This window comes from Argopecten irradians, chromosome 2, assembly GCF_041381155.1.
Source record: "Argopecten irradians isolate NY chromosome 2, Ai_NY, whole genome shotgun sequence".
NCBI lineage: Eukaryota > Metazoa > Mollusca > Bivalvia > Pectinida > Pectinidae > Argopecten > Argopecten irradians.
In genome coordinates, this window is record NC_091135.1 from 65,567,465 (window position 1) to 65,583,856 (window position 16,392).

General features: G+C 39.6%; 2 protein-coding genes across 2 annotated transcripts in view; one reads left to right on the forward strand and one right to left on the reverse strand.

The window, feature by feature from the left end:
* LOC138316238 (protein arginine N-methyltransferase 7-like) overlaps nucleotides 1-8,600 on the reverse strand; it is a 38,149-nt gene extending 29,549 nt beyond the window's left edge. Inside the window, exon 1 of the mRNA XM_069257847.1 lies at nucleotides 8,380-8,600. Within this exon, the coding sequence (XP_069113948.1) occupies nucleotides 8,380-8,546 (167 nt within the window). The 5' untranslated portion in view covers nucleotides 8,547-8,600. The remainder of the gene's footprint in view (nucleotides 1-8,379) is intronic.
* A 207-nt stretch (nucleotides 8,601-8,807) lies between these two features.
* LOC138316239 (putative ankyrin repeat protein RBE_0997) overlaps nucleotides 8,808-16,392 on the forward strand; it is a 31,359-nt gene continuing 23,774 nt past the window's right edge. The window contains exon 1 of the mRNA XM_069257848.1: nucleotides 8,808-9,152. Coding sequence (XP_069113949.1) covers nucleotides 8,895-9,152 — 258 coding nt within the window. The 5' untranslated portion in view covers nucleotides 8,808-8,894. The remainder of the gene's footprint in view (nucleotides 9,153-16,392) is intronic.

Below are 16,392 nucleotides of genomic sequence, written 5' to 3' on the forward strand. Positions count from 1 at the left end.
AATTTCCATCTATTTAATACTGCTTTAGTATCGGTAACAATATGACCATCACCATCAATTACTTCCCATGGAATTCTTTGCTTGCGTTGTTCTCCAATTCCAATTTTACCAATATCACGCCAAAATTCCCTAGAATCGTGTTTAACAAGTGATTCCTCTAATTCGCATGGTTTCTGTAATTGATAATTACGTTTACATCTGCGATGAAGTTTGTCGAATAGTCTCCGAGCGATACAATACTCCTCCTTATAGCGACGACGTATTATAGGTGAACCTTCATACTTCAGGCAAGTTTTTTCTTTATCACATAATGCATCCCAATTCTCCTGTAAGATATCTTTCCAGTAAGGTTTATATAACGACTTGCATTTGTAACTATTATACAAGTTCTGCGTACGTAAATGCACACGCGATGACAAACCTGCTCCCTCCATTTCTGTATGTAGGAATTTTTCAAATGCGTCATAAGCTGTAGTTATGTCACTATTACAAGCGAATTCCTGCTCAATACGGTCTATAGTTTTGTTAATTGCGTCTAAATAATCAACGGATTTAAAAAAATCTACAGGTATTTTATTTGCGTTGAACATCGGAGCTGTGCGTTTGGACTCAATAGATGTTTCAAAGCGATGATTAGGATCTATTTCCGGAATATCGATAGAACATTGTAAGTAAGAGTGATCCAGAATTGAACATTGTGTATTGAAACCATTGTCGTTAATCAAATTAGGCATTCTGTTCACTTTAAAATCATCATATAAAATCAGTTGTTCATGTGGAACAAGTATGTAATCCACGACAGACCTTCCTTTTGACGACACACATGTAAAATCTTGTGTTCCCGTACGACCGTTCATAACACACAAATTAGTATCGATACAAAAGTCTAATAACATGTCACCATAACTGTTTTGTGTTGAGTCGATAGATATACGCTGGGAAATTTGATCGATGCCCTCAATGAAATCATTTTCCTGTCCGATTCTAGCATTTAGGTCTCCCATTATAACAATATTACCTTCCTCCTGGTAAAAGTTCACTAAAAAATTGTCCTGCGTCGCATGCCCTGGTTGAATTTTCTGGCACTAGATATACTGCACACACAAAAAACACAGAGTCAGTGGATTTGTTCCGTAATTTTATCCAGAATATTCCTTCGTGCTCTTTATTTATTTCGGTAATCACATAACTTGTGAAGAGATCATCCTTTATTAGAAAACCTACTCCTCCCGAACCCCGTCTGGCGTGTTTGTGTATATCGGTACGGTTATGACCTAGAAATGTATAACCCTCGACTGAGAGTTTATCATCGTCTTTTAGAAAAGTTTCACAAATGGCTTTATATCATCGCTACAAAGTTTTATGACGTCACGTCGAAATTCCTGATTATCGTTAGACTTAAAGGACCAACCGCCAACGTCACAGCTACCAAGACGTAGTTGCCCCTAGTATCCTATATTACGTATGATTCTCTGAATAACTGTTGTCCCTTCGTTGGCCTCGCTCTCTATTCCTGTGTGTACCGTGAGTGCTCGTCTCTCTATCTTGATTCCTGTGTGTACCGTGAGTGCTCGTCTCTCTATCTTGATTCCTGTGTGTACCGTGAGTGCTCGTCTCTCTATCTTGATTCCTGTGTGTACCGCGAGTGCTCCTCTCTCTATCTTGATTCCTGTGTGTACCGTGAGTGCTCCTCTCTCTATCTTGATTCCTGTGTGTACCGTGAGTGCTCGTCTCTCTATCTTGATTCCTGTGTGTACCGTGAGTGCTCCTCTCTCTATCTTGATTCCTGTGTGTACCGTGAGTGTCCTCTCTCTATCTTGATTCCTGTGTGTACCGTGAGTGCTGTCTCTCTATCTTGATTCCTGTGTGTACCGTGAGTGCTCCTCTCTCTATCTTGATTCCTGTGTGTACCGTGAGTGCTCCTCTCTCTATTTTGATTCCTGTGTGTACCGTGAGTGCTCTCTCTCTATCTTGATTCCGTGTACCGTGAGTGCTCCTCTCTCTATCTTGATTCCTGTGTGTACCGTGAGTGCTCCTCTCTCTATCTTGATTCCTGTGTGTACCGTGAGTGCTCCTCTCTCTATCTTGATTCCTGTGTGTACCGTGAGTGCTCCTCTCTCTATCTTGATTCCTGTGTGTACCGTGAGTGCTCCTCTCTCTATCTTGATTCCTGTGTGTACCGTGAGTGCTCCTCTCTCTATCTTGATTCCTGTGTGTACCGTGAGTGCTCCTCTCTCTATCTTGATTCCTGTGTGTACCGTGAGTGCTCGTCTCTCTATCTTGATTCCTGTGTGTACCGTGAGTGCTCCTCTCTCTATCTTGATTCCTGTGTGTACCGTGAGTGCTCGTCTCTCTATCTTGATTCCTGTGTGTACCGTGAGTGCTCTCTCTCTCTATCTTGATTCCTGTGTGTACCGTGAGTGCTCCTCTCTCTATTTTGATTCCTGTGTGTACCGTGAGTGCTCCTCTCTCTATCTTGATTCCTGTGTGTACCGTGAGTGCTCCTCTCTCTATCTTGATTCCTGTGTGTACCGTGAGTGCTCCTCTCTCTATCTTGATTCCTGTGTGTACCGTGAGTGCTCGTCTCTCTATCTTGATTCCTGTGTGTACCGTGAGTGCTCGTCTCTCTATCTTGATTCCTGTGTGTACCGTGAGTGCTCCTCTCTCTATCTTGATTCCTGTGTGTACCGTGAGTGCTCCTCTCTCTATCTTGATTCCTGTGTGTACCGTGAGTGCTCGTCTCTCTATCTTGATTCCTGTGTGTACCGTGAGTGCTCCTCTCTCTATCTTGATTCCTGTGTGTACCGTGAGTGCTCCTCTCTCTATCTTGATTCCTGTGTGTACCGTGAGTGCTCCTCTCTCTATCTTGATTCCTGTGTGTACCGTGAGTGCTCCTCTCTCTATCTTGATTCCTGTGTGTACCGTGAGTGCTCCTCTCTCTATCTTGATTCCTGTGTGTACCGTGAGTGCTCGTCTCTCTATCTTGATTCCTGTGTGTACCGTGAGTGCTCGTCTCTCTATCTTGATTCCTGTGTGTACCGTGAGTGCTCGTCTCTCTATCTTGATTCCTGTGTGTACCGTGAGTGCTCGTCTCTCTATCTTGATTCCTGTGTGTACCGTGAGTGCTCCTCTCTCTATCTTGATTCCTGTGTGTACCGTGAGTGCTCCTCTCTCTATTTTGATTCCTGTGTGTACCGTGAGTGCTCCTCTCTCTATCTTGATTCCTGTGTGTGTACCGTGAGTGCTCCTCTCTCTATCTTGATTCCTGTGTGTACCGTGAGTGCTCCTCTCTCTATCTTGATTCCTGTGTATACCGTGAGTGCTCCTCTCTCTATCTTGATTCCTGTGTGTACCGTGAGTGCTCCTCTCTCTATCTTGATTCCTGTGTGTACCGTGAGTGCTCGTCTCTCTATCTTGATTCCTGTGTGTACCGTGAGTGCTCCTCTCTCTATCTTGATTCCTGTGTGTACCGTGAGTGCTCGTCTCTCTATCTTGATTCCTGTGTGTACCGTGAGTGCTCCTCTCTCTATTTTGATTCCTGTGTGTACCGTGAGTGTCCTCTCTCTATCTTGATTCCTGTGTGTACCGTGAGTGCTCGTCTCTCTATCTTGATTCCTGTGTACCGTGAGTGTCCTCTCTCTATCTTGATCTGTGTGTACCGTGAGTGCTCCTCTCTCTCTATCTTGATTCCTGTGTGTACCGTGAGTGCTCTCTCTCTCTATCTTGATTCCTGTGTGTACGTGAGTGCTCCTCTCTCTATTTGATTCCTGTGTGTACCGTGAGTGCTCCTCTCTCTATCTTGATTCCTGTGTGTACCGTGAGTGCTCCTCTCTCTATCTTGATTCCTGTGTGTACCGTGAGTGCTCTCTCTCTATCTTGATTCCTGTGTGTACCGTGAGTGCTCCTCTCTCTATCTTGATTCCTGTGTGTACCGTGAGTGCTCGTCTCTCTATCTTGATTCCTGTGTGTACCGTGAGTGCTCCTCTCTCTATTTTGATTCCTGTGTGTACCGTGAGTGTCCTCTCTCTATCTTGATTCCTGTGTGTACCGTGAGTGCTCGTCTCTCTATCTTGATTCCTGTGTGTACCGTGAGTGTCCTCTCTCTATCTTGATTCCTGTGTGTACCGTGAGTGCTCGTCTCTCTATCTTGATTCCTGTGTGTACCGTGAGTGCTCGTCTCTCTATCTTGATTCCTGTGTGTACCGTGAGTGCTCGTCTCTCTATCTTGATTCCTGTGTGTACCGTGAGTGCTCGTCTCTCTATCTTGATTCCTGTGTGTACCGTGAGTGCTCCTCTCTCTATCTTGATTCCTGTGTGTACCGTGAGTGCTCGTCTCTCTATCTTGATTCCTGTGTGTACCGTGAGTGCTCCTCTCTCTATCTTGATTCCTGTGTGTACCGTGAGTGCTCCTCTCTCTATCTTGATTCCTGTGTGTACTGTGAGTGCTCGTGCGTGTACTGTGTTGGCCACCCCACACTCGCTCCTCGCGCCTACCCGTGTCATGATATGTACGTGTGTGTGTATTACGTCCTTTCTGTACCATTCTGATGGCTCGATCAATCTTCAGTTCGGTTTTACTTTTATTGTTGTAAATGTAAACTTTGTTATACCTGCTGTTGTGTTTTAATCCTTGCTTGGACCTCATGATTTTCTGTTTGTTTTCTAGGGTATCTATTCCTGCTACAATGATACCTGGATATGACCCTCTTGTTTGTTTACATTCTACATGTGTAATGTGTACGCCGGTTACCTTGAGCCCCTCATGTAGCAGTGTAGTGACGTTGCGTTTTGTGTACTCCTGCCCGTTTTCTCCTTTCTCCTGTTTTAAGTTCTTTATTACAATGTTTAATTGTTTCTTGTTTGAACTATATTCACCACTGTCCTCCCTATTGCCTGCACTGGTCCCCTTTTCCTCAATCCTATGTGTGAGCGCGTCACTTATCCCTTTTAGTTTTCTTTCCATTTCATTTCTTTTTCTTTCATTTCATTTCTTAATTTGACCATCTCTCCATTCATATCCGATTTCAGTTTGTCCATATCTTTGTTGACATGTGTTGTTACGTTGTCTATTTTACCATGCAAAGTTTTTTGTACCTTGTCAACTTCCTTTTTGATTTAAACCTTCACAACCTTAGTAAGTTGGTTTTCGAGACTGTCCATACGCTTAGTGAATAGATAGTGCATGTTTGCCATGCTATCGGCGAGACCAGAGATCATCTTCGTAATATGCAAAATGTCTGCCGAGTCACTTATCGCGGGCTGTTTACTTTTCCGCTTTGTTTTGAGTTTTTTCGGCTGAGTTTTCAGTGTTTTGGGTATTGGGTTATCCGATTCAATGTCTGAGCCTTTTTTCCAATTTCTCGGTGAGTTTTGGGTATGTATGAGGGCAGTGGTACTCACAGAGTTGTCGAGATCTTCAGTCACGCATTTTACCACTGACGGTGCCATCACCGATTCCACATATGCGCCGGCGGCCGCTTGAGACAATGGCTCGTCCACAAGCTCCATAGATTCCAAAATTTCAAAGAAATTTGAGTCCTTCATCTTCAACATCAACAATAACGTGAGGCACTAAATATCCCAGGCACAGATAACTAGAGTCACTTAAAAACACTTGAAGAAACGGCACATGTATAAGTACTGTTCACCCACGTATACAGCTCATCAACGTCAAATAATCTAATTTTCGCGTTAGATCTTTCAACGCACTAATATCCAATGATTGCAATATTTCGACCAGCTGGCAAAATACCTTGCCGAGCTGAATATGCGTGGAAATTAGTATGTGAAAACTAACGTCGTGAAAACACTTCACCTGTTACCACTTGACCGTGGTCAGGCCTCGGAATGTGGAGAATTCTACATTTCTACACTCAAAATCCAAATAATATAATGCAGTTTGTGAAGTGTTCATACAACAAATAAATTTCTTTCCTTAACTGGTTCCAAGTGTGCAAATAATAGCAGAAATAAGAGCAAACTTACGGAGCTTTTGAAAAAAACGTCTGTCCACCTTGACGCATGCGTATTAAGTTAAGATAATCAGACACTGGGAGTGGGATCACATCCAAAAGAGGTGTAAACATTCTCTGATAATCTCCCCACCTGTTTTGATTACATTCTGAGCCTATTAAGTCTTGTAGTGAGCTTGTGTCACTATTCACATGTGTCAGAAGTCGGCCAGCTGGTCGAGGCCGACTTTGGAAACAAGCTACCAACTTTTAAAGCCTTTACAACAAATGTTATGAATACAGCTAGTAAGAACCACATCAAAAGCAAACACTTTTCACAATTGTTAATGATTTACTCACGTTTTCAGTGTTAAATAGGCCTACACTCTCTGAAGTTAGTCATAAAGTTTGCAATCGTAATGGCCGCCATTTTGGCATTGGTAATTATAATAAAGGAGTCAGATAGGTATAACAAATCCGGATTTAATTACATTTAATTTTATTAATCATATACTAATGATAGCAAATGTCAATAAATTGTACAAGTATAAACAAGAGGCCCATGGGCTTTAACGGTCATCTGACTATTAGCACAACACAATGTAGTCGTTTAAAGATTTTAGCATATTTGACCTCTGTGACCTTTAATGAAGATCAAGGTCATTCATTTGAACAAACTTGGTAGCCCTTCATCCCAGCATGTCACAGGCCCAATATCAGGTCTCTAGGCCTCCTAGTTATTCTCAAGAAGTCGTTTTAAAGATTTTAGCCAATTTGACCCCTGTGACCTTGAATAAAGGTCAAGGTCATTCATTTTATCAAACTTGATAGCCCTTTATCCAAACATGTTGCAAGCCCAATATGAGTATCTGGGCCTTCTGGTTCTTGAGAAGAAGTCGTTTAAAGATTTTAGCCAATTTGACCCCTGTGACCTTGAATAAAGGTCAAGGTCATTCATTTTATCAAACTTGATAGCCCTTTATCCAAGTATGTTGCAAGCCCAATATGAGTATCCTGGGCCTTTTGGTTCTTGAGAAGAAGTTGTTTAAAGATTTAAGCCTATTTGACCTCTGTGACCTTGAATGAAGGTAAAGGTCATTTATATGAACAAACTTGGTAGCCTTTCATCCCAGCATCCTACAGGCCCAATATCAGTACCCTGGGCCTTTTGGTTCTTAAAAAGAAGTCATTTAAAGATTTTAGCCTTTTTGACCCCTGTGACCTTCAATGAAAGTTAAGGTCAATCATTTGAACAAACTTGGTAGCCCTTCATCCCAGCATGTCACAGACCAAATATCAGTAACCTGGGCCTGCAGGTTCTTGAGAATAAGTCGTTTAAAGATTTTAGCCTATTTGACCCCCGTGACCTTGAATGCAGGTCAAGGTCATTTATTTAAATAAACTTGGTAGCCCTTTATCCCAGCATCCCACAGGCCAAATATCGGTAACCTGGGCCTTCTGGTTCTTGAGAAGAAGTTGTTTAAAGATTTTAGCCTTTTTGACCCCTGTGACCTTGAATGAAGGTCAAGGTCATTCATTTGAACAAACTTGGTAGCCCTTCATCCCAGCATGGGACCCTTCGGGTCAGATGACCTAATAATTTAATTAGTAGGTCAAAAATATTTTATTGGTACTTTAACTTGTTAGGCCAATAGCTAGTTGTTATGAGAACAAGTCCATAATAGAATGATAATTATGTACAATTTTGAACCATGTTCAATCAATTTAAATAAATACAATAATAGGTATACAAATATATGAACCTAGTTTTATTTTTATTTTTTGTTTAATAGTTAGTTACATTGGCTACAGATACTTATACTCAAGTCATTAATTATTATTCATCTCTCTTTTATTAATTGATTATTTATGTTATGTTTTTTTAACCTTTTTTGTAATTTGAGTTATTGATGTTTGTTTACATCAAACATAAAAAATGCTCTTCTTTTTATTTATTCTCTTTTAGGTATTTATTAATGCATTAGTTGTACATTTTAAAATCCAGATGTAAAAAAACAACTGTTAAAACACAGGATTGCACAAAACAGAAGTATTGTATCGAAAATAATCGAATCGAGAGGCATGTATCTTGATACGTATCACCATCGGGGCGAAAAGACAAAAAGACAAGATTTTGAAGGCGAAAAGAAGAGAATCAAAAGTCGCTAATTAGCGTGCATCACTTTCGTCTTTTCGTGTTTAACTTTTCGTCTTTTCGTGATATTAAAATTTGTTTAAGTTTGTAAGGTTTCTTAATTACGGCACATTTAATCAGCCACTGTATGCATGATTCATATTTAAACATCTGGCTGCACCCTTTTAGGCCTTGCCTTCAGTCATACTAACCTACCCCTAGGATATTTTATTTTTCCAAAACCAGATGCAGACGCTTGTGGTTTAAGGCCCTACTGATTTACATAAATTTTACCTTGCAATTTCCTGGTGGAAGTCATAGTCGTCATTCTGTAGACACCAGTCTGTTTTTCCTGTAACTGGATTGATAATTGAGACAAATGTACTCATGTTTCTATGATTTCGTCGAGAGAAAAGCTCGGAAATCCTCAACAAATGATTCAAAGATAGGCCTAATTTCATGTGACGTCCAGCGTGTTTCAAATGGGCGCCGCCATCTTAGAAAGGGAGAATCTATTTTAACATTTTTTTTTATTTTAACATTGTAAACTACTTTATAAAGTCTTCTGATGTATTATTATTTAACTATAGTATATAAAAGATAGAAAAAATAATACAGAATTTTATTTGGTATTTTAAAGCTACTTACACTGATACTAACTATGTCATAAATGGTATGCTCCCTCAAGTGACTTTTCTACTTTCATTTTGACGAGAGTTCGGATGATGAAACAGAAAAGGAAACAATGATCTGTTGTTAGATAACGTGTTTTTACCTTCTTTAACGTATACAATATTGTTGGTTTTAAGATGCCGCTTCTATACAAAGTTGTCGATTGTGAAATTCGACCAAAACTTTATCCAATGATTGATTTTTCTTGTCGACCAGACAATGTAGTCAACGTTGACAAAGATGTGATTTCTCTAATAGATGCTGTAAAATCCAACGATCTAGAACGAGTGAGGAACTACCTAGGTATCATAAAACAGAACAAGGCAGACATACAAAGTGTTGTCAATGGAGCAAACGATAAACACGAAACAGCTTTGTCTTCAGCTATCATCAAGGTTTGTACTGTAGGTCCTACAGCTGTTTTGCAAGTACCTGCCTACATTTCAGTTTATCAGCTGTTTATAAGCCAATTAATACTTTATTACATAGCGTGACTTCTTCTCGCGTTTTCATTGGCAAAGTCCCCAGGCACTATTTAGCCTAAGTCCTGGGACTATGGTTTCCTCGCATGACTATGGTTTGGCACGCCTTTTGTTACGAACATCATATTGCCGAAAATGACGTCACTGTTGCTATCTGCGCTGTTCACTGGCAAACAAGCTGTGTGCAGACCACGTTTTGAAAAACATAAGTGTCACGGTTTTGAAACTTGAATGCTGACAAATTTACAAAATAACAAAATAGCAAATTTAACTGAGCAAGCAACGAAATATGCAACGATTATTTTCAAAGAATTCTGCCTAGAAAAATGTATGTAGACGCCTCCGACCATGACATTTCTGAACGTTAGACGTGGCCACACTCGTTAAACAAATTCTTTTTGGTGATCGTACATAATTGTTTGTCCTATACATTTTTTTTTAAATTTGTTATGTACTTAAAACATTATTGCCTTCTTTAGAGGGCACTTTGGTCTTAAAGTGTTGTCTACATCTTGTGATGGCATAGAACCCTTGCCTCCGGCTCGGGTACTATGCTATCCCTCGACAACACTATAAGACCATAGCACCCTCAAAAGAAGGCAATAATATATATGATTATAACAAATTAAGCTACACCAATGGGGTTAAATGTCTATGATATAAATTTATGTTCATCCACTTTTATTGATATATTTTCTTGGCTCAATTTTCTACATGGGTCAAGGAACTTCATTCTTCCCAGATTCACCTCTGAAGATACATGTAAAAGAAGATTTATGATGTGTTGCATACACACACTGGAATAACATTAGCTCTGTAGAGCTATTCGTATGACAAACAAGGGTATACACATTTAAGAATAAAATGAAGTTTTGATATATATAAGACAGGATAGTAACAAATAATAGCAAGAGTTTATTAAAGCATGCATACATTTACAAAATTTACATTACTAGTTGCATCCTATGGGACATTAAAGTAAACTTAAAATTTCTTAGCGTATGAGGTTTAATTATCCTTGGTGTTCTGAGTTTGTTCTCTTAATTTTCTGAAATGATACATGGAATCATGTTGAATAATTGGATTACTTAAGAAATCTGGTGTTAAACCATACATGGAATCATGTTGAATAATTGGATTACTTAAGAAATCTGGTGTTAAACCATTTACATTATATACAATCTTAAAACCTCTGAAGCCATAGACTTTATTCTGATGATATCACAAAATCTTGTAAAACTCTCGGCTTAAACATTTTGTGACCCTCGGGTGACCTATCCTTCATATCCACATATGAAAGAGTCTTAAACTATTGCCCGAGTAGTATAAATATGACTGAGGGTATAGCCCGAGGTCATTATTTGAAATTCTACAATGGCAATATAACACCATATGGACTGAAGCAAAGGTCCTTAATTTTTAGCCCACCTGCCCGAAGGGCAAGTGAGCTTATGCTATGGTGCAGCCTCCGTCGTCAGTCCGTCGTCAAATTTTTAGCCCACCATCATCAGATGGTGGGCTATTCAAATCGCCTTTCGTCCGTGGTCCGTGGTCCGTCCGTCCGTTAACAATTCTTGTTACTGCTATTTCTCTAAAAGTACTGAAGGGATCTTTCTCAAATTTCATATGTAGGTTCCCCTAGGACCCTAGTAGTGCATATTGCATTTTGGGACTGATCGGTCAACAAGATGGCCGCTAGGTAGCCATCTTGGATTTTGATAGTTAAAGTTTGTTACCGCTATTTCTCAGAAAGCACTGAAGGGATCTTTCTCAAATTTCATATGTAGGTTCCCCTAGGACCCTAGTTGTGCATATTGTATTTTGGGACTGATCGGTCAACAAGATGGCCGCCAGGCAGCCATCTTGGATTTTGATAGTTAAAGTTTGTTACCGCTATTTCTCATAAAGTATTGAAGGGATCTTTCTCAAATTTCATATGTAGGTTCCCGTAGGACCCTAGTTGTGCATATTGCATTTTGGGACTGATCGGTCTACAAGATGGCCGACCAGCCGCCATCTTGGATTTTGATAGTTAAAGTTTGTTACCGCTAATTCTCAGAAAGTACTGAAGGGATCTTTCTCAAATTTCATATGTAGGTTCGCCCTAGGACCCCAGTTGTGCATATTGCATTTTGGGATGATAGACCAGTTGGTCAACTAACAAGATGGCCGACCGGTGGCCATCTTGGATTTTGATAGTTAAAGTTTGTTACCGCTATTTCTCAGAAAGTATTGAAGAGATTGTTCTCAAATTTCATATGTAGGTTCCTCTAGGACCCTAGTTCTGCATATTACATTTTGGGACTGATCGGTCAACAAGATGGCCGACCAGCAGCCATCTTGGATTTTGATAGTTAAAGTTTGTTACGGCTATTTCTCAGAAAGTATTGAGGGATTGTTCTCAAATTTCATATGTAGGTTCCCCAGGACCCTAGTAGTGCATATTGCATTTTGGGACTGATCGGTCAACAAGATGGCCGCTAGGTAGCCATCTTGGATTTTGATAGTTAAAGTTTGTTACCGCTATTTCTCAGAAAGCACTGAAGGGATCTTTCTCAAATTTCATATGTAGGTTCCCCTAGGACCCTAGTTGTGCATATTGTATTTTGGGACTGATCGGTTAACAAGATGGCCGCCAGGCAGCCATCTTGGATTTTGATAGTTAAAGTTTGTTACCGCTATTTCTCAGAAAGCACTGAAGGGATCTTTCTCAAATTTCATATGTAGGTTCCCCTAGGACCCTAGTTGTGCATATTGTATTTTGGGACTGATCGGTTAACAAGATGGCCGCCAGGCAGCCATCTTGGATTTTGATAGTTAAAGTTTGTTACCGCTATTTCTCATAAAGTATTGAAGGGATCTTTCTCAAATTTCATATGTAGGTTCCCGTAGGACCCTAGTTGTGCATATTGCATTTTGGGACTGATCGGTCTACAAGATGGCCGACCAGCCGCCATCTTGGATTTTGATAGTTAAAGTTTGTTACCGCTATTTCTCAGAAAGTATTGAAGGGATTGTTCTCAAATATCATATGTAGGTTCCTCTAGGACCCTAGTTCTGCCTATTGCATTTTGCGACCACCATCTTGGATTTTGATAGTTTAAAGTTTGAAAAGCAGAAAAAAGAAGTGTAAGTTTGAAAAGCAGAGAAAAGATCCCTCTTTCATTTGTCAGACATAGATCAATCTTTGGTGGGCGCCAAGATCCCTCTGGGATCTCTTGTCCATTTAAACAACTTCTTCTCCAAAACTTGGCGACCTAGAGTCCTGAAATTTGACTTATGGCATGCTGGGATGAAGGGCTACCAAGTTTGTTCAAATGAATGACCTTGACCTTCATTCAAGGTCACAGGGGTCAAAAAGGCTAAAATCTTTAAATGACTTCTTCTTAATAACCAAACAGCCTAAGGACCTGATATTGAGCCTGTGACATGCTGGGATGAAGGGCTACAAAGTTTGTTCAAATGAATGACCTTGACTCTCATTGAAGGTCACAGGAGTCAGAAAGGCTAAAATCTTTTAAACGACTTCTTCTTAATAACCAAACAGCCTAAGGACTTGATATTGAGCCTGTGACATGCTGGGATGAAGGGCTACCAAGTTTGTTCAAATGAATGACCTTGACTCTCATTGAAGGTCACAGGGGTCAGAAAGGCTAAAATCTTTTAAACGACTTCTTCTTAATAACCAAGAGGCCTAGGGACCTGATATTGAGCCTGTGACATGCTGGGATCGAGGGCTACCAAGTTTGTTCAAATGAATGACCTTGACTTTCATTCAAGGTCACAGGGGTCAAATAGGCTTAAATCTTTAAACGACTTCTTCTTGATAACCAAGAGGCCTGGAGACCTGATATTAGGCCTGTGACATGTTGGGATGAAGGGCTACCAAGTTTGTTCAATCTTTAAACGACTTCTCCTTAATAACCAAGAGGGCTAGAGACCTGATATTGGGCATGTGGCATGCTGGAATAAACGACTACCAAGTTTGTTCAAATAAATGACCTTGACTTTCATTCAAGGTCAAAGGGGTCAAATAGGTGAAAATCTTTAAACGACTTCTTCTTAATAACCAAGAGACCTAGAGACTTGATATTTTGCATGTGACATGCTGGGATAAAGGGCTACCAAGTTTGTTCAAATGAATGACCTTGACCATGACTCAAGGTCACAGGGGTCATATAGGCTTAAATCTTTGAACGACTTCTTCTTGATAACCAAGAGGCCTAGTGACCTGATATTAGGCATGTGGCATGCTGGAATAAACGACTACCAAGTTTGTTCAAATAAATGACCTTGACCTTCATTCAAGGTCACAGGGGTCAAATAGGCTAAAATCTTTTAATGACTTCTTCTTAATAACCAAGAGGCCTAGAGACTTGATATTTGGCATGTGACATGCTTGGATAAAGGGCTACCAAGTTTGTTCAAATGAATGACCTTGACTTTCATTCAAGGTCACAGGGGTCAAATAGGTGAAAATCTTTAAATGACTTCTTCTTAATAACCAAGAGGCCTAGAGACTTGATATTTGGCATGTGACATGCTGGGATAAAGGGCTACAAAGCCTGTTCAAATGAATGACCTTGACCTTCATTCAAGGTCACAGGGGTCAAATAGGCTAAAATCTTTAAACAACTTCTTCTTGATAACCAAGAGGCCTAGAGACTTGATATTTGGCATGTGACATGCTGGGATGAAGGGCTACCAAGATTGTTCAAATGAATGACATTAGCCATGACTGGTCACAGGGGTCATATAGGCTTAAATCTTTAAATGACTTCTTCTTAATAACCAAAAGGTTTAGAGACCTGATATTGGGCCTGTGACATGTTGGGATGAAGGGCTACAAAGTTTGTTCAAATGAATGACTTTGATTTTCATTCAAGGTCACAAGGGTCAAATAGGCTAAAATATTTAGATGACTTCTTCTTAATAACCAAGAGGCCTAGGGACCTTATATTAGGCCTGTGACATACTGGGATAGAGGGCTACCAAGTTTGTTCAAATGAATGACCTTGACCTTCATTCAAGGTCACAGGGGTCATATAGGCTAAAATCTTTAATCAACTTCTTTTAATAACCAAACAGTCTAGAGACCTGATATTGGGCATGGGACATACTGGGATGAAGCGCTACAAATTTTGTTCAAATGAATGACTTTGACTTCCATTCAAGGTCACAGGGGTCAAATAGGCTAAAATCTTTAAACGACTTCTTCTTAATACCCAAACAGTCTAGAGACCTGATATTGGGCATGTGACATGTTGAGAAGAAACGCTACAAAGTTTGTTTAAATGAATGACCTTGACTTCCATTCAAGGTGTCAGGGGTTAAATAGGCTGAAATATTTAGATGACTTCTTTTTAATAACCAAGAGGCCTAGGGACCTTATATTTGGCATGTGACATACTGGGATAGAGGGCTACCAACTTTGTTCAAATAAATGACCTTGATCTTCATTTAAGGTCACAGGGGTCAAATAGGGAAAATTCTTTGAACGACTTCTTCTTAATAACCAAGAGACCTAGAGACTTGATATTTGGCATTTGACATACTGGGATAAAGGGCTACCAAGTTTGTTCAAATGAATGACCTTGACCTTGATTCAATGTCACAGGAGTCAAATAGGCTTAAATTTTTTAAAAAACGTCTTGATAACCAAAAGGCACAGGGACCTGATATTGGGCCTGTGGCATGCAGGGATCAAGGGCTACCAAGTTTGTTCAAAAGAATGACCTTGACCTTCATTCAAGGTCACAGGGGTCAAATAGGCTAAAATCTTTAAACAACCTCTTTTTAATAACCAAGAGGCAACGGGGCCTGTAATGTGCTTAGGGGTGATATAAATTCTTATTTACTCTATTTGTTAAGTATGAACCATGCATGATTACCAGATTGCAGGTGAGCGATTCGGGCCCATTGGGCCCTTGTTATATTAGATATGATAATTATTTAAATATTTGCTTCGTGCTATGTAATATTGAAATGCTTGAAGGATGCTCAAGCTCGACTACATCTTCCCGAAGAACTCGATGTCGGGGTGACGTCATAATCGCAATATCGACTTGAGAGTGATGTCACAATACCGGTAGGAATATCAACTCGGGTGTGACGTCACAATAGGGAATATCGACTCTGTGTTTTTAAAAATGGAAATATTGAGTCAATATCTTTTCTAAAAATAGAAACATTGAGTCTATATGCTAATTATAATCCTCCATATGACAGTGTATCAGCTTTATATATTCAGATTTTATTTTAATTTTAAAAAGATACCTTTTAAGAGTCTTATTTACATGATATCTTAATCTGTGCCAGACATCTAAATAAGGCGTTAATTTTACTTGATATATTGATAATGGTAAATCTTCTTTGTAAGGCAATATGGTTACAGCTTTGTGCATCAGACCAGCTTATAATCACTCTTATTTGACATCATGCGGCCACACATGAACCATATTTGCCATACAAAAATGTACTTAGCGCCTAGGGTGTTTAGAAAATTATAACAAAGGGGGGCTTTTATTAGGTAACCAAAACGCAGGTTGAAAAAAACTTTCTTTAAAGTCAGTAATATTACCTATTTTCTTACACATGGCTCATGAATTTATCACACCAGAGACAGTACACATGCATATAGGTACACCTTTTACATTAGATTAGTTAGATTCACATTTTCACTGCAGCCCTACTATGTAACCTTACCAAGCGCAGTTGGCATTCATCAGTTTATGAACTGCCATCCGCTTATTATGATTTATCATTATGATTTTGAGGATGATGAAATCATTTTTTCATTATGGATGCAAAATATTTTGTGATTTCATCTTAGAATTGTTATCAAATGTAAATATTAGCATTGAACATCTAGCATGCTTCATGGAATTTGCCTTTGTCCAGTTGGCATTCCTCTTTGCAATGAATGCCAACTGAAAGATGTTCAATGCTTAAAGCTGACAATGCAATTTAAAAAGCATGTTGTTTTTTTTTTTTAAATATATAATGAAATTTTTTTTTTCGAAAATTGTTTCCGTTACATCCCCTAGTTATGACAGTGTCGTATCTGAGGAAGTGGCAGCCATTTTTCCTTTTGCTCTGTTTAACTACCTTTACTGGCCAACTCCCTATATATAGCACAGGACTTTGACACATG